The 11415-nt window shown below is 35.5% G+C and overlaps 3 protein-coding genes across 3 annotated transcripts; 1 reads left to right on the top strand and 2 right to left on the bottom strand.

The window, feature by feature from the left end:
- Nucleotides 1-937: 937 nt before the first annotated feature.
- On the bottom strand, nt 938-3952 carry LOC124926072 (pentatricopeptide repeat-containing protein At1g22960, mitochondrial-like). Its single transcript, XM_047466237.1, has one exon. The coding sequence runs from the start codon at nt 3517-3519 to the stop codon at nt 1297-1299; it is 2223 nt and encodes a 740-aa protein (XP_047322193.1). The 5' UTR covers nt 3520-3952; the 3' UTR covers nt 938-1296.
- Nucleotides 3953-5492: 1540 nt separating this feature from the next.
- LOC124926825 (sec-independent protein translocase protein TATC, chloroplastic) lies at nt 5493-7218 on the top strand. Its single transcript, XM_047467134.1, has 4 exons — nt 5493-5825; nt 6020-6312; nt 6398-6688; nt 6763-7218. Exons 1-4 carry the CDS (start codon nt 5576-5578, stop codon nt 6970-6972), a joined length of 1044 nt encoding a protein of 347 aa, XP_047323090.1. The 5' UTR covers nt 5493-5575; the 3' UTR covers nt 6973-7218.
- Nucleotides 7219-7731: 513 nt separating this feature from the next.
- Nucleotides 7732-11320, bottom strand: LOC124926887 (protein DETOXIFICATION 12-like). The gene is made up of 7 exons (XM_047467204.1): nt 10972-11320; nt 9190-9734; nt 9016-9102; nt 8882-8938; nt 8458-8696; nt 8164-8369; nt 7732-8042 (listed from the first exon to the last, which is right to left on the bottom strand). The coding sequence occupies exons 1-7, from the start codon at nt 11221-11223 to the stop codon at nt 7974-7976; spliced, it is 1455 nt and encodes a 484-aa protein (XP_047323160.1). The 5' UTR covers nt 11224-11320; the 3' UTR covers nt 7732-7973.
- Nucleotides 11321-11415: the final 95 nt, after the last annotated feature.

Here is an 11415-nt window from a genome sequence, read left to right as displayed (position 1 = left end):
TATATCATTGTTTTAGTACTCCTCCCTAGTTTTCTGTTTTTCATTGGTTAAAAAAAACCATTCCCTCATCATCGGAGAACTAGACTAAAATAATAATAAAAAAGATTCATTACAATGGTTTATTCAGTTTTGATAAACTATTTTTTAGCCCCAAAGTTACTTTCTTTTATTATTGATTATATTGCATTTTGGACCATGATGATGTTCCATGATTTACCTCATTTCCCAGTCAGTTTTGGATAAATTTGATTTAATTAACTCTTTTGTAACTTTCATTAAATTACACAATGAAAATGTAGGAGTCTCAACTTATCACATTTCCAATAGAAGAGATGATAAAGGGTTCAAATTACCAGTATCTACATATTGGTTCAATCAGCAGTTATGACTTCATTTGAAAACACTCGGGCTCTTCGAGTAAAGCAACCAGGTGTGAATCTAGATGTAATCCCATTTATATAAGGGGGGTGTATCTAAATTTAGTCTGGCTTAGATTCCGAAATTAATTGGTGGTTTCTCAATAACATCCAATTCCAGATTCCTGTTTCCAAATAGTTATTGACATTGTCAAATACCAGGTCTATACCATTTTGAAGGAGAAGCAAAGATAATAATATCAAATTACAACAAAAGGCTTATTACAACAATATCAAGGAACATTAAAAATAAATAGTACATGTCTCTACATGCAAGAAGACAAAGATAAATGGAGTTTACAACAACACATGTATTGTATGTTCTCTTTACAGCATATACATCAATCATCATCGTACTTTACACCATAAACCCCAATAAATGATTTTAGGGCAAAAGAAAATTGCCCTTTTCCATTTGATGCTTTATATATCTCATATGGTCTCAATTGCCAATTATATATAGATATGATGTTCAAAAGGGTTGTTTATTATTATTATTAAGGAAGAATAATGAAACAAATTACCAGTCCAACCTCCTCAATAAAGAAGATAGAAAATTGAATTATGAAACAAATACAACATAATTAGCAGGTCAGGTTAGATTTTTTTTTTCAAATTTCATCATTCCTACCCCCATACTATTCTAATGTATAATACCTGTTATATGAGCAGCTGCCACAGACTACAATATCCCTAAGTCAACCTTAACTTGAATTCCTATGAAAAACAAAGAATTAGGCTTACAAAGGAAAGGAACAAATAATAATAACTTTAAAAAATAAGAAGAGGGCTTTCTTACCCCTCAGACGTAGTAGTCGTGTACTACCCAACAACTCATTCTCGAAAAATAAAAATAAAAAATTGTGTGAGGCATCGCATCTCATCTTTCGTCGTCTTCTAATATGTGATCAAGGCACTCGATGGCATGCAACCGATGGTCTTTATCTAGATGCTTTAGCAAAGCACTGTGTGTACAATGATCAGGCCGAATATCTTTATCGAGCATCTCCTTATACAATCTCAAAGCTTCGCACCAATTACCCGAGTTACCATGCTCGTTGATTAGTATTGTATATGTATACTTATTAGGAGCTATTCCTTCAATTTCCATATCAGAGAAATATCTGCAAGCCTGATTCATTCTTCTCATTTTGCAAAGACCATTTATCAGAGCATTATATGTTATTACATTCGGCATGATGCCCTTCTCTTGCATCTCTGAAAAATACATCAACGCCATTTCAAGCTTACCTTTCTCCGCATGTGCGTGAATCAATACCGTGTATGTCACCACAGAGGGAGATAGCCCTTTGCTTCGCATTTCAAACAACACTTCTCTCGCTCCCTTCAACTGCCCGATCACCAAATGAGCGTGAATGATGCTTGTATACGTTATGTGGTCTGGCATGAAACCTAAATCCTCCATCATGCGTAATAATTCGCAAGCATCTTTCAAATTCCCCAGTTTGGATAGCCCGTCCACGAAAATATTGTAAGTAATTAAGTCGGGCGGGAAACCTTTCGTTATCATTTCTTCCTGAAGATTCATTGCTTTATTTATATCGCCAAGCCTCAATTCTCCGACTATCAGCGCCGTGTAAGCGAAACGATCGAGCTCCAAACCTCTAACTGACATTTCGTCGAACAACTGTTTAGCCAGTCGCAAGTTTCCCACTCTGAAGCAGCCTGTAACTAGAATTGTGAACGTATAGACGTCGGGAAGAATTCCGCGATTGATCATTTCTTCTTTAAGTCGTAATGCGTCTTCCAAATCGCCATGTTTGCAATGCCCGTCCATCATGATATTGTAGGTGACCACTGTAGGGGATTGCTCCCTATTCGTCAGCTCGTGAAACAACATAGAGGCTTGTTTTAGATCGCCCAATTGGCAATAGCCGTGTATCAATGTATTATAGGAGACTATATCGGGAATTAAATTATTTCCTAACATTTCGGTGAATCTTTTCCTAGCCTCGTCCATTTTCCTCATCTTGCAAAAGGCTGACATGAATATATTATACGTAGATACAGTAGGAGTTACCCCTCTAGTAGACATCTCTTCGCCAACTTTCTGTGCCTCGACGATCATTCCCTTTTTACAATAACCAGATATTAAAGGATTGAATGTATAGGCAGTAACTTCAAGACCTAAACTCAACATTTCTTTAAGAAATCCCCTTGCCTGATCAAACTCACCTTTTTTTGCAAAACCATTTATCAACACATTGTAGGTAACATCATTGGGCGAACAAGCTCTTTTCTGCATCTCAAGAAAAAGATGCAGTGCTTGATGAACTTCATCTCCTTTACAATATGCATCCAACAACGTGTTGTAAGTCACAGTGCTCGGGATAATTCCATTTTCACCCATCGTTCTGTACATTTCCTTTGCTTTGCTAACTAAATCCCTATCTCGAAGCATTCTTAGAATTCGATTGCAGTTCTTGACATCGGGCAAGAAACCACCTCTAACCATTTTGTCAAATACCAGCAAACATTGATCTACCATTGATTTTTTAGTGTAGAGCCACAGCAAAATGTTTAGTAGCTTAATTGAAACATCCAAATCCGAATGCTCGTTAATCAGAACGTCAACAATCCCGTGCATATTCAGACTTACAACACATTCCATCACTGAATAAGCTGAGTGTATCAAATTACCTTGGATAAGAATATCAAGTATTGTGCAAAATGCAAATTCTGAATGGTAAAACCCTGGCTGATCCTTGGCCCATCTGAAAAATCGAAGGGCTACTCTTGGACGCCTACGAATTGAATGAAGGACACGGACAAACAATACTGGATCATGAACTACAGCTCTTAATTGATCAGAACATATCCAAGTTTTATATGAAAATGCCAGAGGCTTTTCTTCAATAGTTGTCAATATAAGGTTACCAAGCTGAGCTTCCGAAAGGGAAATCGGATCTGTTCCAATAGTAATATTGTTTTCTTCGTGGCTGATGCCTTTGGATGGACAGTCACAGTGAAAGTAGGCTGAAAAGAATATGAGGCGTATCTTAAGCGAATTGAAACTTGTTTTGCTTCTGCGACTACAATAGAAGGCTATGGATTTGGAAGCTCTCGCAGCATAGAGGATCATTGATTGATGCAAGAAATGGAGGAGCAAAACTCATGTGCGAGACGAACAATGATTCAGCTAGACTAGTTAAGGGATTTTTTTATGTCTACCTTAATGGTGATTCGTGACAGCGGTCAAGTGCGCTACATCATTATGAATCAAGTATATTTCGATAAGAAACTATAATTGGCAATAAGCAAACCTTAGAGAGAACATAGCAGCAGCAGCAAGGTGCTGAAAGCAAAACTTCCCGACGGTAAAGGTGTAGCCGCCGGCCGATCGACAGAGGAGTGAAGAGGTGGTTCCCGTCGAAGTGAGATTCCGGCGCGGCTGAAGAGGGACCGGGTTGTAGGATCGACGAAGGAAGGATGCGCAGAGCCGCAGCTCTCTCTATTAAGGTAGAACCGGTGCTGAACAACAAGGAAGGAAGAGGAAGGAGCGTCGGATTACTACAACCCGGTCCGACCCAGTTTGCTTTTTCATTCAGGACAAAATATATAATTAAGTCCTTCAACTTCTTTTCATTCTTTATATCAATGTTTATGTTTTGTTGTATTTTAATTTGATCATTTTAATTTTTTAAAGGAAAACATGATTAGTGTTGCTATTAATGTTTATTGGGAAACAGTCTATTTTTTATTAGGTAAGTGGTTTGTGTCAATCTATTTTTATTTTTATTTTTATAGAGGATGTGATAAAATAAAAATAAAATTACATATTTTTATTAATAATAAATGGTAGAGTACAAGCCAATACAAATTTATTTTTAAATAAATGGTAAGTTTTCACAATGATTTTTGTTTAAAAATAAATAAACTAGTTGTCTTTTACTATTTTAAATCTACATCTTAATATTTTACAATTTTATAGATTATTTAGATCATATGATTTTATAAAAATAAAATAATTTTATTTTTAGAAATTAAAATAATATAATTAATTGATCAATAAATAAGTGATTATTAATTGATTGGGTAACTATCATTTTTTTTAATTAAAATTGGTTTATTATTATTATTTATATCTAAAATTAATCTAAATAATAATATTAATATATAATTAATCTTTTTCTCAAAATAAACTCTTATAATTGTAAGTAAATTATAGTTTACAAATGATCAATATTTAATATAAATGATTGCTTTTTGATTTAGTATTTTTACGGATCTATGATCTTCTATTTGAATAAAAATTCACCCTAAGAGAAGTTTGTGATTTTTTTTATTTTTTTTAAATTCGTTTTTTTATGGGATGTCATGCATTAAAGGATCTTGACGGACGATAAATGAATAAAAAATAATGATTATGGTGAGTCGTTATAAAATGTGTTGTGAAAATGTGGAGACGAAACTTCACTTGTACATTGCAAAAGAGTGACGGTAATTTAGAGTTTATTTTGAAATATGATTGACATTGAATGAGCGGTGTCTGAATCAATCATCGATTGTTGGGATGTCTAGACAGGAATCGCGAGTTCGATCGGATTGAGTCTATGTGTTTCATCACGATTATTTTCTGGTGGACGTTCATTGATTGCGGTCGACCGATGCATTTACTCTATAATGCTGATGTTCTTTTGAAAAAAATTGATGTAGGCGGATTAATTTTTTTCTAGAATCTCTTAACTCATTATAGATTGATTTTATGTTATTTTTTTTTTTTATTATTTTTTTTTTGTTAGTTAGTCGTCATTTTGATTTTTGTTTTAATTTTGTTCTTAATGGTTAATTTTGTTATATACGGTGACAAGATAAACCAAAATTTTTGTTAGAGTGAGTGAATGTGTGTTTATTTAAAGAATAAATTTTGATCTAAAAAAGTTTTAACGGTAGAGTAAGATTTTTAATTATAAATCAATTTGATTGAATTTTCATAGTTATTGAATAGAATGTATTTATATTTAAAATAAATTGAAGATGATAAGAATTTTAAGAGATTTAATTTCACTCCAAACGAAAGAAATGATCTTTTCTTATCAAACGGACCCACTTATGATTCTCGCTCGTTCATTGATATGATTTGAGGAAGATTTTTCGAGGAGCGAAGAAGGCTTTTGGGTCACAGGATTCAAGAGGAGATGGTAAGCGCCAACGCTCTCGCATCTCATCTACAGCTTCGTAACACCAACTTCTTCAGATGCTTCAGTTCTATCAGAAATGAACCAACTTCTCTTCAGTTCGGCCCAAGGAAATCCCATGTTCAACTATCCATAAGGAGAAGGGACAGATTTACCCGTTTTGCTCTTGAAGGAGATGATGTTACGGAGAAGCTGGAATTGAGCGGTGGCAGTTCCGTTGGTTCAGCTCTTGAAGATAGGCCTGCAGCAAGTACATCTCTTTTCTGATTAACACTTTCTAAATTGATAGATTCTTTCGTAGATAATCAAGGTCAATTGAATGGATTAACCCTTAAGCTCTAAATCATCTCCTCTTTTGCTTTTTCTTGTTGGATCTCTAAACTAAACAATATATGTAGTAGAGAATCAACTGATAGTATATTTTTATTTGTGGGATACAAATAGGTGAATATGATGATACTTCACTGGAGAATACATCTGATGGACAAGGCCCTCTCTACAATTTCCTATACCCTAGTAAAGAACTGCTTCCAGATGATACAGAAATGAGTTTATTTGACCATCTAGAAGAGCTACGGCAGAGGATTTTCGTGTCAGTTTTGGCAGTTGGAGCTGCTATCCTTGGATGCTTTGTATTCTCAAAGGACTTAATAAGGGTCCTTGAAGCTCCTGTCAAAACACAGGGCGTTCGCTTTCTGCAACTTGCTCCTGGTGAATTTTTCTTTACAACTTTGAAGGTTAGTTAGTTTTTTTTCTCTCTAAACATTATACATTAGTGTTCAATCTGTAAGAAATTTGAGAATTGAAATTTGGATGATGCAGGTGTCAGGTTATTGTGGGCTTCTGGTGGGTAGCCCTATTATTCTTTATGAGATCATAGCGTTTGTTCTTCCAGGTTTAACCAAGGCAGAAAGAAGATTTCTGGGTCCGATAGTTTTAGGTTCATCGGTCCTTTTCTATGCTGGAATAATATTCTCGTACATGGTTCTGACTCCGGCAGCCTTGAATTTCTTTGTAACATATGCAGAAGGGGTTGTAGAATCTCTGTGGTCTATTGATCAATACTTTGAGTTTGTTCTTGTGCTCATGTTCAGCACTGGGCTGTCTTTCCAGGTAATAATCAGAATCAGATAGATTTCAAATGAATTTTGTGTTTTTTACTTGTCTGTGTTTGTGTGTGTATGTAGGTTCCAGTTATACAGATTCTGCTTGGTCAAGTAGGTTTAGTAACGGGCGATCAAATGTTGTCGATTTGGAGATATGTGGTGGTTGGTGCGGTGGTTGCAGCTGCGGTGGTTACTCCATCGACAGATCCCTTAACTCAGGTGCTTCTAGCGGCACCCCTTCTTGGTCTTTACTTTGGGGGCGCTTGGGTGGTCAAGTTTACAGGCAGGTGATTCCATTCGCTCTTGAATCTTTTGCTTTAGTAAGTATTGTACCTTCTTCCAAGAAGTATAGTTAGTTCATCAAGACTGCCATCAGTAAGCAGACTCTTCAGTTAGAGGGAAATGAAGAGAAAAGATATAGATACTCGAATGTCCAATCTTGAATTTGATCAAAAAGTTGTTTGTGAGTAGCCTTTGTGTAGGAAAATCATTTTTTTTCTTATCTTGTAAAATAAGAATGTACTAATATTTTCTTAACAGCTCGCAAATTATTACCCAATCTAAATCACTATTTTTTCTTTTCTTTTTTTGTTAACTGACAAACCTTCCTAAGGAGGGAAATGAAGAAAAGAACATAACTGATACATGAAATAAAATAGGTTAGATTCTAACCAGAACAATCTTTAAGTTTTTTTCCTATTGCTAGAAAAACATGGTTTTTGTTGACAGATAGTGTTACATAAAGAGTCTTAGAAATCTAGATTGAAAGGAAAACATTAACACATTTTCGGAATAAAAACTACGCGAGGCCTGTGGTTGAGATGCTAGGGAATTCCGATTGCAATTTCAGGTGGTCTGTGGAAGTTTGAAAATTCAGGAGAAAGTTACTTATTTGAATTCATGTACTTTAAAGAAACTATGATGGCTGAAATGAAGTGTTCTAAAATCCCAGGATAACCTGATGAGAACAGTAAAAATGAGATGAAGATAACAATAAAAATATTATTACTGGTAATAGAGCGTTTTATTATATAGTTTAGAAGAGATCTCTGCAATAGTTCAAAATTTTCAACAAATTATCTTGATAAACCAAAAATTAGTCATTAGATATTTGAACATAGAGTACAAACACAGTTACAAATACATTTCCTCTATTTATCAGATAGAAACTTGATTGGAACCTTAGAAGAGAAAATCTAAATAATATCCCAAAATTGCTCAATATCGAAGAAGCGCGAAAACAAGAATACTCCATCAAATGAAGATTTCACGTTGGCTTGGACATATGGCATTTATACAACAATTCCATTCTCTTCTTCTGGTGATATTCCACCAAGTACCCTCTCTCTCGCTTTTGTTGCCTGCAAACATCATCCAAAAGAACAACAAACAAGATACGCATTCATTTCTCTAAACCTGAATTTATTTATCACTAAAGATAAAAAAATAAAAAATCTAAGATTTTGATTGAAAATGATTAACCTGTCTTTCCCAGTTTGTGCAACTAGTTATTGTAAAAAACATAACCGACTGTGCAAAAGCTCCAGCTTGTATGCCAATCCATAGCCCCCTTCCTCTCATTTGCCCCCAGAAACCCAATGTAGCAGCTAAAGGAATCCCCAAAAGGTAAAATGCTCCCAAGTTTACATAAGCCCCAATGTGCTGCCATCCGCATCCTCTAGCGACACCTGATTCAGTTAATTCGGTTAATTCAGTTATCCTTAGCCATAATGCAATTTAACAGAGACAAAAGTACTGTCTTCATAGATTCTTGACCTGAAAGAACTCCTTGTATGCTGTCTATTACAACAGATAAGCAAATCAGAGGAGCCATAGATGTAACATAAGACACCACTTCTTTCTCATTGCTAAACATGTAGCCAAAAACGTATCGAGTGCTGAAGAGCACTGCAGATGCTATGCTAGCCTCCCCTATTGCGAAGAGAACCACTGCAAATACAGCTGTTCGAGCTCCTTGCGGGTTCCCCGCTCCTAATTCATTTGAAACCCTAGTGCTGAAATAATAAAAATCAGTAATAATGAAGAGTTTTCCTTTTCTTTTTGAGACCATTTTTTCCCTTAAAGGAGGCTAACACAACATCAAACCACCGTGACCCCCAATTCAATCATGGTGTTCTCAGTGGGAATCAAACATGAAACCTTAGCCTCACAAGTTCTTGTTTTAGATAGAAACACATACCTGGCAGCAGAACCAAGCCCATAGGGTATAGAATAGAGCGTTGAAATGGTATTGAGACTGTTGACAGACAGGCATAAAAATCAAGAGATGTCCAGCTTAAAACAATGAAATTTGAGGTAAAGGGATGATCATACCAAACAGAAAGAACTGAAGTTTCGAGCTGGGGATTTGGCAAAAGCCCAGACAGCAGTATAACTAGTTCAAATGACCACCACTCCAAACTGCAGAGTCCATCAACATCAAGCAACGTCATGACAAGGACAAAGTTTTTTTTCCGTCCAAATTTAAAATAAAATGAACAATCATACCAGATCATAATGGAGGAAGGAATCGCAAAGCGAAAGAATTCTCCAACTCCACGTAAAACATCCATGGATAAGGGGACACGCGTTTTGGCACAAGCAGAAGAAAACCTCATGTACACTAAAAGGAAGATGGCATTCAACCAATAGGAAATGTCCATTGCTAGTGCAGCTCCCAGATTATGCAGTCCAGATTTAAATACTAACAACCAGCAGAGGGGAATGTGGAGAAGAAGAGTAAAACATGTGCTTAAGAACATGGGTATTGTCAAGCTTTGCATTTGAAAATATCGGAAAAGTGGTTGAAGTATAGAACTAGCAAAGAGGGATGGAATAAGCCATGTTATAAATTTGCCAGCCTCCTGAGAAATCAATCTGTCTTGGCCAATAAAAATGAGTAAATCTCCCATATATAGCCACAATAAAGAAAGAGGGATACAAGCAATGATGAGGCAGAATATGGCTGTGTAGGTTTGAGTTCCGAGTTTGTAGTATTGCTTTGCTCCATAAGCCTGCCCACAAAGTGTTTCCAGTGCACTAGCCAGACCTAACTGATTGGATGCATACAAATAAAAATCAGACTAATAAAGATGGATTGTTTCCCTTCTAACAAAGTATTGTAGACAGTAAACAACTTTCAAAATCTAGTTTCTACATTATTATCTTGAAAAAATATGATATGTGTCGACCGCAACAATATTGGGAAACTAAGAGCTTGTTAGATGTGTTATTTTTTTTTAGGTAAAAATCCTTGTTAGATGAAAAAGTTTATTATTAAAGGTTTATTTGGATTCAAATCGTCAAAACAAAATTGATTTTTTTAATTAGTCATCTGAAAAGTTTAGAAAGAAAAAGACAAGGATGAATAGAGAACAGCATCTTCTCAAATGATACATTTCATGTCACTTACTACATCCATCACAAATGAATTTTAGTCCACAATGGCAGCTAGCTTTATTGATCAAAATAATTAAGTAATCCTGTAGTCACAATCACTGTGACAATAGTAATAAATAAATTTTGAGATCTTTCCACGAGAAAGGTGACTTCCCATAGAAAATTCCAATCAAAAGACAAAATGAACAACCACTTGGAACTATTTTAATATTCTTCATCAAGACTATGATCTATAATGCTTCCATGATTTAACTTGTTCACCAAGATATTTGTATTGAACTCTGCTTTAGGTCATCATTAGCCTCAGACCAGTTTGGGCATTTTTAGTTTGAGATATTAAGAACTTGTGTAAATAAAATCATAATCTCTCGTAGTCGAGAAATACAATAATAGGAATCAACTAAAATCACGAATTCAATGAAATCACCAACTCAATATCAATAGCTCACATCACACATCATAAACCAAGGATATTCGCGCAATCAATCCTCGAGAATCGAGGTTTTCAAACAGTTTGAGCATTTATGAAACTTGTCAACTGGGATATCTTTGTTTCTCACACAATTGAGAAAATAAAATGAGAATCACTACTTATCTATATGCTTTGAATGGGAAGAAACAACATCACAATGTACTTACAACTAATTTAAGCTGTAGGGTTCAGAAGAAAACAGCAGAAAGAATAAGATATGTTCAAAATTGTATTAAGCAGCTTGTAAGGTCGATTCATACTACAACAAGAATAATCAAAAGGAACTTAAATTCCAAAAAAAAATGTGCTAGCTGAATTCTAGTTCAGCTTGATATTGATCTGATTAACAAACACCAATAGAGTATATAGTAAAAGAACAGAAGTGCATGAAGATGAGTTTTTGAAACAGATACACTTACGAGGAGGCTGAAACCAGTGACGCTGGCGAGGGAGGTGGCTATGGCGGTGCTAGAAAGAGATAGAGAACCTAGATGTCCAACCATCATTAGGGATATCACTTGCAAGAGGAACTGTGATAGAGTCACGGCTACCAATGGTGCAGCCAATCGGCCAAGTCGGTTCATTTCCTGACCGAAAACACCCCATGTTAAGACTCCACGTACTTTGTCTGTCTCTTCCTCCTTTCTCTGTTTTAACAACAACTCTTCCATTTTCGTTTCTTGAATGATGATTCTCTGTTATGGTTTCTTGAGAGAGAAAGAATGAATGAAAAATACAACTACGTGAGTCGCAGAGTGCTTTTCCAATCCCTGCCGGACCGCCGATTATTATAAGACCAAAAGGATTGTTTGACCCCATCCCAAGGTTAAACTAATCCCATTTTATACATACAAATAACAATA

The sequence above is a fragment of the Impatiens glandulifera genome, chromosome 2 (genome assembly GCF_907164915.1).
Source record: "Impatiens glandulifera chromosome 2, dImpGla2.1, whole genome shotgun sequence".
Taxonomy (NCBI): domain Eukaryota; kingdom Viridiplantae; phylum Streptophyta; class Magnoliopsida; order Ericales; family Balsaminaceae; genus Impatiens; species Impatiens glandulifera.
The sequence above is the reverse complement of the archived record's forward strand: the minus strand, read 5'-3'. Positions and strand labels throughout refer to the sequence as shown.

What these genes read in the sequence shown, in the direction of transcription:
- LOC124926825 (XM_047467134.1), top strand. Translation starts at nt 5,576, where the DNA reads ATGGTAAGCGCCAACGCTCTCGCATCTCATCTACAGCTTCGTAACACC. An exon ending in TGAAGATAGGCCTGCAGCAA is followed by an intron (nt 5,826 to 6,019) that starts GTACATCTCTTT and finishes GGATACAAATAG; the next exon opens with GTGAATATGATGATACTTCA. An exon ending in GCACTGGGCTGTCTTTCCAG is followed by an intron (nt 6,689 to 6,762) that starts GTAATAATCAGA and finishes GTGTGTATGTAG; the next exon opens with GTTCCAGTTATACAGATTCT.
- LOC124926887 (XM_047467204.1), bottom strand. Translation starts at nt 11,223, where the DNA reads ATGGAAGAGTTGTTGTTAAAACAGAGAAAGGAGGAAGAGACAGACAAA. An exon ending in CCTTCCTCCATTATGATCTG is followed by an intron (nt 9,103 to 9,189) that starts GTATGATTGTTC and finishes TGGACTCTGCAG; the next exon opens with TTTGGAGTGGTGGTCATTTG. An exon ending in CATACAAGGAGTTCTTTCAG is followed by an intron (nt 8,370 to 8,457) that starts GTCAAGAATCTA and finishes TAACTGAATCAG; the next exon opens with GTGTCGCTAGAGGATGCGGA.
- LOC124926072 (XM_047466237.1), bottom strand. Translation starts at nt 3,519, where the DNA reads ATGATCCTCTATGCTGCGAGAGCTTCCAAATCCATAGCCTTCTATTGT.